Source organism: Myotis myotis, unplaced genomic scaffold (assembly GCF_014108235.1).
Source record: "Myotis myotis isolate mMyoMyo1 unplaced genomic scaffold, mMyoMyo1.p scaffold_m19_p_1, whole genome shotgun sequence".
In the NCBI taxonomy this organism is placed as follows: Eukaryota; Metazoa; Chordata; class Mammalia; order Chiroptera; family Vespertilionidae; genus Myotis; species Myotis myotis.
Window position 1 is genome coordinate 98,848,670 of NW_023416313.1, and position 12,775 is coordinate 98,861,444.

General features: G+C 42.1%; 1 protein-coding gene across 2 annotated transcripts in view; it reads left to right on the plus strand.

Annotated features, from left to right (window-relative positions):
• The window catches only part of ST8SIA6 (ST8 alpha-N-acetyl-neuraminide alpha-2,8-sialyltransferase 6), a 178,262-nt gene that overhangs the window by 137,724 nt on the left and 27,763 nt on the right, over positions 1-12,775 (plus strand). For both annotated transcript variants that reach the window (XM_036345863.1, XM_036345854.1), the window contains exon 5: positions 12,245-12,389. In XM_036345863.1, coding sequence (XP_036201756.1) covers positions 12,245-12,389 — 145 coding nt within the window. The remainder of the gene's footprint in view (positions 1-12,244; positions 12,390-12,775) is intronic.

Sequence of the window (12,775 nt, forward strand, 5' to 3'; positions counted from 1 at the left end):
TTAACCACCTCTATTGCTTTACTCTGAAGCATTTTTCCATTTTCTACTTCTTTAAATTGTGCTGCCCCGGGTGCAAGATGAGATCGGGGACAAAGTCTCTTACTCCTGGACAGAGTCCCAGGGTCCAGCACAGAATGCTCTTGGTGGATATGTGTAACATTAAGGAATTACACTGGGGAATGCTGAGGGTTAAGGGGAGACCGAGAGGAGCACCATGTCTCAGAGCCATTGTCTTACCTCCTGGCAGCTTTTGTTTATCCCTTATTCTTGTTATTTCACCTCCTAATGTTGGTAAGATCCCACAGGGCAGGGCCCATCTACATGTTATTCATATTTGTATTTAATAATTTATAAGTTGAAATCCTCATGACCTTGAACCAGGCCATTACTCAATGGGTGCTCAGTAAATATGTGCTGAATTGTTCTAGGCATTGGTCCGAGAGCTATATCTTGAAATTACACAAGTTAAATCTAATTCCTCCTAAGTCTGTACAGTATTAAAGATAGCTATTGAATCTCCTTCAGTCTGTTCTTCACTGGTCTGGGCATTATCAGTCTTCATCTGTCATGGATTTCAATTCCTCTACCAATGCATATGTTCCCTCCTGACAGGCCCTGGTTTCTTCATATACTTTTGAAAGCAAAGTTTTCATAACAGACCCAAGTTCACTGAGTGTAGTTTGAGCAACACAGAGTAGGATGTCTCTCTCCACACTTCTTCCAGCCACTATTCTCTTAATTGTATTATTTCAGATCACATTTGAATTTTAGTAAGCCAGTGCACACTGCTGAGTTATATCAAGTCAATTTAAAGCCTGCATATCTTGTTCACTTCTTAAATGGCCTCTGACCAGGGATGACGTATTCTCCATGTCCAAAACCAAGTGATTTTTCTCTCCCCCTTCCCCAGGTCCTCTCTGCAGAGCTGCGCACACAGGCCCACATGCAAGCACACACACTCACCCAGAGTCTGGCACTCACTGGGGCATGATGACTGTGCACGAAGGCTGTTTGAGGATCTTCTACATGGTGGGAAAGCAACATCTACATGACATGAAAGGCACTCTGAACCCACAACTCTCTTACTTTTATTTTTTAATGTGCTTCCAATTATGAACTAGAGGATTCTAGAAAAATCTGTCAGGCAAGAAGATATGGTAGTTCAAACAATAGCATTTTACTCATTTAATCTCCCCCCCATCCCCAATTCCTTTGTATGGAACAGTGCACACCATGGTACTTTGTAGGGCATCGACAGAGCATGGGCTTTAGAGCAAGGGTTTGAATCATAGGTTTGAATTTAGGTTTACCACTTATTATCTTATAATTTATAGGGGAGGAAAAGTAACTTTGCCTCTAAAATTCTGATTTCTTAATTGCGGTCCCTTTAATAAAAGATAGATTAACAAGTAAAAAACCGGAATCCACTGATACATAGATCTCCTGTCTACATGGAAGGCACCCAGGAAAGATGAGGAACACCCGCCCCCCCCCCCCAGGTGGCTTAGAATTCAGATGTAAATAACATCCTAATAAGGAAAGGGGAGAGGGGAATGTAGGTTTTTTACAGGCGAGTAAAGGATTTTTAGGAAAGATTAAGGTCCTAGAACAGCCGTGGGCAAACTACGGCCTGCAGGCCGGATCCGGCCCATTTGAAATGAATAAAACTAAAAAAAAAAAGACCGTACCCTTTTATGTAATGATGTTTACTTTGAATTTATATTAGTTCACACAAACACTCCATCCATACTTTTGCTCCGGCCCTCCGGTCCAGTTTAAGAACCCATTGTGGCCCTCGAGTCAAAAAGTTTGCCCACCCCTGTCCTAGAAGAATAGATGGGAGGTATACTATTTGTGACAAAGTCTGTCTTGGTGTGGTGTTGACTTCCCATCTCCTCTCTTGTGATCAGAGCCCATCTTCTCTGGTTGAAGAAACTGTTCAACAGGGGGTTTGTGACAACTGAGCTCCTTTAGGCAGATAGGGCGAGTTCAGAGAAAACCTCTTTCTGCATTTGCTCCTTCTTAGTGCCTTGCGCTCAAAATAATGACTATACCAAAGTGGCATATTTGGGGGTGGGCAGCATATTCTGCTAACCTTAAAATTCATCCTTAGAAACCTTTCTTTTTTCTTCCTTATTAGATCATAAACACCATAAAGGCAGTGACTGAGGAGTTTATTCACCAGTGTATAGACAATACATCTCACAGTGCTTAACCTCCTTTTAGGTGCTAAATAAATATGAATTAATGAATAATGTGATATGTGAGCTTTTATAGGCCTGAGTTGTTCTCAACTGTAAAATGAGCATCAACTGTACCTATTTTGTAGGGTTATTGTGGTGCTTAGATGAGATAATATATGTGTCCTTAGCAGGTAAGGACAATGCACTGAATAATTATTTGATACTGTTATTATCGGTCAATCAATGAATTATATAATATATGGTAGGGACAGAATAAAGCAAAAAAGGGGGGGGGAGCAACAAGAAAGAGTTAGCTGGTGTATTGCTTGGCCTAAGCATTGTGGTTTTAGTGAAGAAAAAGAAATTTGACTGTTTTAGAAATGATTAGAGTGATAAATAAGTCCCTTGAATTTCTTACAGGGTTTATATTTTAAAACTCCTTTTCCTAGGAACCTTATTATAATCCTAGAGAAGGTCCCCCCAAAAGGTAGCTCTTTAATACTTGGAAAGTACCTGTAACCTCTGCCTCACAGCTCATTAGAGAGCCTTAGAGTTTGATAAACAGGAGCGATGCCTGTGCGCTCTGGGCTGGGGCAGTTAGTTGTTAATATTCAGAGTGTCCTATAGTGTGCTGCACACTATAAGCCTTACGCAGTCATTAATATTTCATGGAAATCCAGGAAGCATCCCATTTAGAACTAAGGAAGAATTTTGACCTGAGACTTTAAATGAATTGGGAAAACAAAACAAAGGATAAAAGAAAATAGCACCTATGCTGTAAGAGAAAGGGAAATTTTCACAGTTTTAACAAAAATCTCTTTCTCAAAAGTAGATTTATTACACCAACTGTGATGCAAAGATGATTTTTCACATGTGATTACATCTTTATAAACAAGGTTAGATATATTAAGCCTGATTCTCCCAGGACCAACCTACTTCTTGAGAGTTAAGCACTTTTGAAAGTATGTGAACTGCTTTCAATTTTGGAACACAGTGCAATGCAGAGAGTCCCTTTTCTTTCTTGGGGTAGAAAGGAGCATACAGTATTTACTTTTTGAAAGTGGATTGTATGGAGAAAGTATGACACAGGGAGGATTAGATCCTCATCAATCCAGAGGATCCTTTTCCATTTAACACTGGGGCACATTGGCCAGACCACTTGACATCCTTGATCTGTATCTCCTCCATGTAGAAAGAGAGCTTTGAGTGTCTCCGTTATAAGTAGGGTTTGAAGCATTTACACATCATATATATTTGCAACCTTTGAATTGTGTCTGGGCGAGTTGTCAGCAAGGTGCTACCCACATTATTTTTGGAACCACTGTGTTGTTGTGGTGCCATTATGGAAAGCATCCTAAAGGAAAAAGCTCAAATGAGGGTATTATGCTCTCACCCCCACCCCCAACTACAGCATATTCTAGTGTAAAGTACAGTGAATTGAATGTCAAAAGGCATCGACTCCAGTCATTTACAGCCTGTGTGCCTTGGTCATGTCACTTCACCTTTCTCAACATCAGTTTTCTCATCTCTAAAATGGGAATAATAATATTTTCCACCTCCCTGGCTGTTGTGAGAATCAGATGAAGTAACGGGTGTGAAAATGCTCTGGAAAGTGCACAGTGCTTTACAAGTATAAGGTTTGTGCATACTGATCTGGTTGGATATTTACTATTGCGGAAAGTGAAACCACACGTTATAGACAATGTAGGTGTCATGGTCCCAGTATGCCTTCTAGTGTCTTTTAGCTGCTGCCACAAAGTACCATAGACTGGGTGGCTAATAAACAACAGAAATTTATTTCTCACAGTTCTGTAGGCTGGACATGTGAGGTCAGGGTTGGTTGGGTTTTGGTGAGAGCCCTCTTCAGGTCATTGATGACAGCCTTCTCAGTGGCAGAGAGCAGAAAAAGGAAGCAAGCTCTCTTGTGACCATTATAAGGGCATTAATCCCATTCATGAGAACTCCGTCTCATGTCCTCATCTAATTCTAATCATCTCCCAAAGGCCCTATCTCCTAGAACCATCAAATAGGAACTAGGTTGTCAACATGTGAATTTGGGGAGGACACAAATGTCTAGTCTGTGACATTCTGCCCTCCCCCAAATCATTTCCTTCTCAAACACAAAAATGTATTCATTTCATTCCAACAGCCCCAGAAGTATGTGTATGTATGTATATATATAATATAATATGTTTTTACTGATCTTTAGAGAGAGAGGAAAGGAGAGGGATAGAGATAGAAACATTGATGAGAAACAAATATCATCAATAGGCTGTCTCCTGCATACCCAGGCCCCAGAAGTCTTAAATATGTTCCAGCTTCAATTCCAAAGTCTAAAGTCCAAAGTCTCGTCTACTAGTAAATGACATCTAATTCAGTTGTGGATGACACTTCAGGCACCATTCATCCTGAGACAAAGTCCTCTCCAGCTGTCAACCTGTGAAAGCAAACAATTTTTGTGCTTCCAAAATACAATGATTAAACAGACATAGGATAGACATTCCTATACCTAAAAGGAGAAACAGGAAAGAAGGAAGGGTGACAGGTCCCAAGCAAGTCCAAAACGTAGTACAGCAAACTCCATGAGATCTCTATGCTCAAGATAATCTTCTTTGTTTCCATGCTCTGCCCTCTGGACCCACTGTGGTGATGGTCCTGCCCCTGCAGCTCTGTTGGGCATCCCCATCCCCATGTTTTTTGGTGGCCCTGCCTTAATGGCTTTGGACAGAGGCCACCTGGCCTGTTGAAAACAGGTTTCCCCTTTTGTAACTGAGGAGGCAGCCCTGTTGATTTCTGAATCCCCTTTATGGTCATTCTTCCCTTGTCTTGTGCTTGTAACCAAATAGCTCTATGATCCCATCCTTATAAAAAGTAAGAAGCCCAACACTTTTCCTTCATTCCTTCCCATCTCATTCCTCTACAATTCAAATTGTTGGGTTTTATTTCCTACTGGTGTGGCTCCATGGTTCGCACCCACCTTAAATCCATGGTTTACACCCACCTTAAATCCATGGTTCACACCCACCTTAATCTCTTTACCAAATGTAAACTTGGCCCCACCTTTAGTATTTTCTCCTGAGCATACTTTCTCATTTTTGCCATGTGGACATGCTGAGAACTTACAAATCTTTAAATTCTGCTTCCCCTTTAATTGATAGGTCTGTCTTCAAGGCACTTCTCTCTTCTTGAATTTTAAGCAATCGGGAAGAAGCAAGTCACTTCTTCAACATTTTGCTTAGGAAACTCCCCAATCCAGTATCCAATTTCATTGCTCACAACTTCCACCTTCCACCTTCCACAAAACACTAGAATTGTAATACAATTCAGCCAAGTTCTTTGCCACTTTATAACAAGGACTGAATTTTCTCTGTTGTTCAATACGTGTTCCTCATTTTTGTGTGAGACCTCATCAGAATGGCCTCCGCCAACCATATATCTACCAGTGTTTTTTCTGCTCAGGACCACTTAGGTTTTCTCCAAGAAGATAGAGGCCTCTTTTCTTTCTGAGCTCTCATCAGAATTGCCTTTACAGTTCTTTTCATGACAATCTAGACCTTTTCTAGCATGCACATTAAACTTCCAATCTCTACTTACTACCCAGATGCAAAGCCACTTCCATGTTTTTAGGTATTTGTTACAGCAACACCCCCACTTCTCTGTACCAATATCTCTTACTTAGGGTTTTATGGGAAAATAGAACCACTTGGATATGTATAGGTATACCAAAAGAAATGTATTATAAGGGGTTGGCTCATGTAATTATGGAGGCTAAGTCCTATTATCTACCATCTGCAAGCTGGAGACCCAGGAAAGCTGATGCTATAAAGTCCAGCCTGAGTTTGAAGGCCCAATAACTGGAGGCTCAATGGCCCTGGTCTGAGTCTGAAGATCTGAGAATAAGGAGCACAGTGACCAAGGACAGGAGAACATGGATGTCCTAGCTCAAGTAGGGAGCACATTTGCCCTCCTCTGCCTTTTATTCTATTGAGGCCTTCAATAGATGGATGATGCCCATTGCATTGGTAAGGGTGATCTTCTTTACTCAGTTTACTGATTCAAATGCTAATCTCTTCCAGAAATACTCTCACAGATGCACCCAGAAATAACGTCTTACCAGCTATCTGGGCATAGACTTGGCCCTGTCAAGATGACATAAAATCAACCATCACATCTAGTTACTATCATGTCCTTCATTTCTTAATGTCTCCTGCTCTTTTCACACTAGAGAGGGGAAATTGCCATGCCCATTGTTGTGAACGTATTTAATCATCAGTGATCAAAATCCACTGTTTTGGAGAGTGATGATAAATGGTATAACAGACATAAAATTCTGTTTTGTTTTGATTGCTATGAGCAGCTCAGCTTTATACTAACACTGGTTCTTACAGGGACCTCTATCACATGGTGAGCTGGGAACTGACCAAGAGCATACATTTTTAATTCTGCCACCGAATATAAAGGCTCAAAAAGTCCCATTGGTTAGTGAAACAAAGCTGGCTTCAGAAATAACATTTTGAATAGTTACTCTACAATTTTTTTCCTGGGAGGTTATATGAGTGATCAGGTGTTTAACTTTGATTTTTGATAGTGATTTCTTTAGAAGTGCAAGGGAGATGGTTAACCCAAACTCTGACACATCCATGCAATGGAATGCTACTGCAGGAATAAAATGGACTACTTATACATGCAGCAATATGCACAAATTGCAAAAAGTTTATGCTGAGAGAAAAAGTCTTTTTCAAAAGCATGCATACTATATGATTCTGTTTATATAGATTCTAAGACAGACAAAACTAATCTTTGGTAAAAACATCACAATTGTGGTTGCTTTGAGATGAGGGAGGACTGAAGATATACTGGGAAGGGGTATGAGGGAATTATCTGGGGGTTAGTAGTATTCTATATCTTGATAAAGGTGATTGAGTAACAGGGGTATATGCATCTCTCATATTCATTGAATACACTTATGATATTACTAGAGGCCCGGTGCACAAAAATCTGTGCACTTGGGAGGGGGAGGGGGGTCCCGCAGCCCGGCCTGTGCCCTCTCGCAGTCTGGGACCCCTCGGGAGATAATGTCCCACTGGCTTGGGCCTGCTCCCGGGTGGCAGAGGGCAGGCCTAATCCCTAGGTGCAGCCCCTGGTCGGGCTCAGAGCAGGGCCGATTCGGGAATTGGGGCACCGCCCCCTGTCATGCACAGAGCAGGGCAGATCGGGAGGTTGCGATGCCACCCTCAGTCACTCTCAGGGTAGGGCCAATTGGGGGGGTTGGGGCACCGCCCCCTGTCACACTCAAGGCAGGGTCGATGGGGAGGTTGCGGCGCCACCCCGTCACGCACAGAGCAGGGCCAGTCAGGGGGTTGGGGAGCTCCCCCCTGTCATGCACAGAGCAGGGCCCATCAGGGGGTTGGGGAGCTCCCCCCTGTCATGCACAGAGCAGGGCCCATCAGGGGGTTGGGGAGCTCCCCCCTGTCATGCACAGAGCAGGGCCCATCAGGGGGTTGGGAAGCTCCCCCCTGTCACACACACAGCAGGGCGGATCAGGGGGTTGGGGCACCGCCCTCTATCACCCACAGAGCAGGGCCAATCAGGGGCTTGGGGCGTCGCCACTCTCACACTCAGGGCAGGGCCGATGGGGAGGTTATGGCTCTACCCCATCACACACAGAGCAGGGCCCGTGGGGGGGGGGGGGGTTGGGGCGCTGTACCCTGTCACACACAGAGCCGCAGGGCGATCAGGAGGTTGGGGAGCTCCCCCTTATCAGGCACAAAGCAGGGCCGATCAGGGGTTTGGGGTGCCTTCCCCTGTCAGGAACAGAGCAGGGCCAATAGGGAGGTTGTGGCCCCGCCCCCGTCACACACAGAACCACAGGGAGATCAGGGGGTTTGGGCGCTGCCTCCTGTCATGCTGATCCCGGTGCTGGGAGACTTCGCGGCTCCGCTGATCCCGGTGCTGGGAGGCATATTACCCTTTTACTATATAGAATAGAGGCCTGGTGCATGGGTGGGGGCTGGCTGGTTTGCCCTGAAGGGTGTCCCGGACCAGGGTGGGGGTCCCCACTGGGGTGCCTGGCCAGCCTGGGTGAGGGGATGATGGCTGTTTGCAGCTGGTCACACATCCTTCAGGGTGGGGGTCCCCACTGGGGTGCCTGGCCAGTCTGGGTGAGGGGCTGAGGGCTGTTTTCAGGCTGGGACTGAAGCTCCCAACTGCTCCTCTTTTTATTTTTTTTTTATTCTGAGCCAGCTTTAGCTCTGAGGCTCCAGCTCTTAGGCCTCCACTCCTGAAAGCAGGTATCTGGTTTGTTTAGGTTCTACAATCGAAACTCTGTATCAACTCCAGGTCTGAGATCCCGGGTAGCTGAAAGCTGGTTTCTGGGGTTTTGTTTAGCTTCTATTTTTGTAACTACATCTCAAACTGCCAGCTCAGAGGCCTGCAGCGGCAGGCGGGGAACGTTGGAGTCCTCCGTCACTGAAGCAAGCAAGCCTCATGTTAGTTTCAAGCTGCCTGGCTGCTGGCCACCATCTTGGCTGGCAGTTAATTTGCATATCGCCCTGATTAGCCAATGGGAAAGGTAGCGGTCGTACGCCAATTACCATGCTTCTCTTTTATTAGATAGGATTGTATGTAACTTTTACCCCAAAATATAAACAAAATAACAGTATACATGCTGAAGTGTTTTTTTGGGTTAAAGTGTACTGATACCTGCAATTTACTTTAAATTATAATACCTACAACAACAGATAAATACACAATAAGGCAAATAGAGTAAAAAGTTAACTGCAGAGAGTAGCTGGTGATTATTCAAGTGCTCATTGTCCAATTCTTTCAACTTTCCTGCAGTTTTAAAAATTTTATAATCAATGTTAAAAATATAACTTCAGAATAAAACCTATTAATATTTAAAAACCACAAAGGGTACTCTGGTTGTGTTTTTTTTGTGTGTGTGTGTGTGATGTAATATTCTTTTAAGCACTATCATTAGAGAAATTAAATTACTTGTCAAAGCTAAATGAGAATTTATTCCATTACCTTTTCTCAAAATGAAACCTAAAAGAGACATTTAAAATTATAAACATATAAGGATTTCTTTTTTTCAATTATAGTTTATACTCAATATTATTCTGTATTTGTTTCAGGTTCATAACATAGTGTGAAGACAATAATCCTATATAATAAAGAGATAATATGCAAATTAACCCTCATGCCCTCACAAGATGGCTACCTATGATCAGGCCGGCAGGGGGGTTTGTGAGGGATGACCAAATGACTGAAGAAGCCAGCTGCGTGGGTCAATCAGGCTGGCAGGTGGGCCATGAGGGGCAACCAGGCTGGTGGGGGGGGGGGGCAGTTAGGGGCAACCAGGCTGGCAGGGGGGACAGTTACAGGTAGGTGATCAGGCAGGCAGGCAGGTGAGCAATTAGGAGCCAGTGGTCCAGGATTATGAGAGGGATGTCTGACTGCTGGTTTAGGCCCGATTCCTGGGATCTGGCCTAAACCAGCAGTTGGACATCCCCCAAGGGGTCCCAGATTGGAGAGGGTGCAGGCTGGGTTTAGGGGACCCCACCCCCAGTGCACAAATTTCGTGCACCGGGCCTCTAGTATACTTTATAAAGTGATCTCCCCAATGTCTGAAGTACTCACCTGGCTCCATACATATAGTTATTACAGTATTAGTGACTATATTCCCTATGTTATACTTTTCATTCCCATGACTATTGGTGACTCCCAATTTGTACTTCTTAATCCTTTCAACTTTTTCATAATCTCTCTTGGCAACCATCAGTCTGTTCTCTGCATCTATGAGTCTGTTTCAGTTGTGTTTACTCATTTGTTTTGTTCTTTAGATTGCATTTACATATAAGTGAAATCATAAAACACATAAGGATTTCCGAGTTGCAATATGGTACATGAATGCTTATGAAATTAAATTTATAATTAAAAGCTACTTAGTATTATGTTTTGACTATACATCATTTCATTTTAAGTTGTTTTTTCTTTTGCTGATCTCTAGGTTCTGAAATACAAAGAAGGATGATAAGGAAGTGATAGGATTCAGTTAAGAAGCATGTACTATTTTAAAAGAACTCATAAGAGGTATTTTTGAAAATCTTCATTTCTGTGTACAAATAATATCACAGGAACTGACTTTTTATACCATGAGAATTCTTAGAATGTAGAAAGCTTCTATTATAATTCAAAATGACCATGGCAGATTAGAATGTTGTATTTTTTCAAAGGGACAAAATTCAGTAGGGACATGTACAAAAGTATACCTTTCAGGACAAACAAACAAACAAACAGAAAAGGGGGAATGAATCGAGGGTGTCAGCATTGCCCACAGTCAGCTCTGCTCACTGGTTAGTCACTGTCCCCTGTGCTACGACTGGATCCAGCTTTCATACTCAGATAATATGGAGAAATAAGGAAAGGCTTAAAGAGGAGCAGGATGGCTAAAATTACGAAAAACAACTCCTCCAAGGAAAATCCGAGTGAAGAGGAAATTCTGTAAGACTCTTTAAGATTGAAAAGGTCCAGGTTTTGCTTGCTTACCATTTTCAATTACATGAGGTGTTTTCCTGAAGAGATTCTCTGGAAAACTAACAAGGGAAATGGAGTTAAGTACTAGTTTGGTTGTTCAAATGGAATCTCTTGACTTCAAGGTTGATGAAAGTCTGGGATAATTATCAAGAGATGGTATGGGTTCTACGTCCCAGGAGAATATGTAAATAAGCATAACATCAAGGGTGGGGGCAGACTCCGATGAGCCCTGCAAAGACCTTCCTGGGCCTTCATTCTAATGATGTTTCATGCCACAGTAAGAGTTTTGAAAGATAGCTTGGTACTGAGTTACAGTTTTTCTGGGTTTTCTATAAGGAATGGCAACTTTAATTTTGCTTCATTTAAAAATTCACTGTATTGCCCTAGCTGGTTTGGTCCAGTGGATAGAGTGGCAGCCTTCGGACTGAAGGGTCCCAGGTTCAATTCTGGTCAAGGGCATGTGCCAGGGTTGTGGGCTCGGTCCCCAGTATGGGGCGTGCAGGGGGCAGCTGATCAATGATTCTCTCTCATCACTGATGTTTCTATCTCTCTCTCCCTCTCCCTTCCTCTCTGATATCAATAAAAATTAAAAAAATATATATTAACAAACATTCACTGTATTAATGTATAGCATTGTTAACTATAATTAGCAATACTGCATTGTATACTTGAAATTTGCTAAGGGGTATTCTTAAGTGTTCACACACAAAAAAAGAAAAAAATAATAACTATGTGAGGTGATGGATATATTAATTTGTTTGATTGTGGTGATTATTTCACAATGTATATGCATATCAAAACATAAAGTTGTACACTCTAAATACAATTTGTATTTATAAGTTATGCCTCTAGAGCAGCCGTGGACAAACTACGGCCCGCGGGCCGGATCCAGCCCGTTTGAAGTGAATAAAACTAAAAGAAAAAAAAAGACCGTACCCTTTTATGTAATGATGTTTACTTTGAATTTATATTAGTTCACACAAACACTCCATCCATGCTTTTGTTCCGGCCCTCTGGTCCAGTTTAAGAACCCATTGTGGCCCTCGAGTCAAAAAGTTTGCCCACCCCTGCTCTAGAGCTTGGAAAAAAATCACTGTAATGATTCTTTTCATTGGATTTGTCTCGTAATAAATGATTGCATATTGTTTTGGTGACTATTTGTAACTGCGCTTAATGTTCTTAATTTAGTTTCTGCACTTTATAATTATTACAAAATAATTATAATGTATTCTGTTATTTTTCTCTTTAATGTTAGAACGTTATCATTAGGAGGAAAATTTTATGTTTAAATCATTGTATTAATGAGTACTTGACCTTCTTTGCTATTTTATCCCACCAACTCACCATTCACCATCCAGGGCCAGTTAGCATGAAATGAAATAAAAATGTCATCTTTGTGAATGATTTCTGTTCGTTTGGAAAATCAAAATGGAAAAAAAACTTGTTTGCGTTTCCCATGGTAGTCTCTGTTTTTGGTTTCTCCATCTTATTCCATGGCTCCCTTTTATTGTTATATTTTTCAGGGCAAAACTTGCTTCCTGTTGTGACGCTGTGCAAAACCTCATTGTTTCTCAAAATAACACTCCAGTCGGGACTAACATGAGTTACGAGGTGGAAAGAAAAAATGCAATCCTAATTAGAAAGAGCATTTTTAATATGTTTCCAGTGGTGAGTAAAGATTTGTTATGGTTTATTTGTGTCATCGTTCCAGGTGAATTTTCTCTTACTTCAAGTTATAATTTATGATAATGGAGGAGTTAATGAATTAAAATGCCGTATTCTGTCGTATAAGATGTGCATAGTAGTCCACTTTAAAAGGCAATTTTGAATGCATGCTGGTTCTGCAGGGGATGGAATTTATATCTTAAAAGATAAGCGTTCCCACTTCTTGAGTCTTGATGACTCATCCTCGAATGAGATGAGGTGCTTGGGCTCTCTGCATGGTAATTGCTGGGGCTTGGGAAAATAACCATTTCTCACCTGGAACAAGTTTCTTCCAATTGTCAGTTTGGGTGATTGAGTCAATTCCTTTACAAAGAACTCTAGGTTTATGC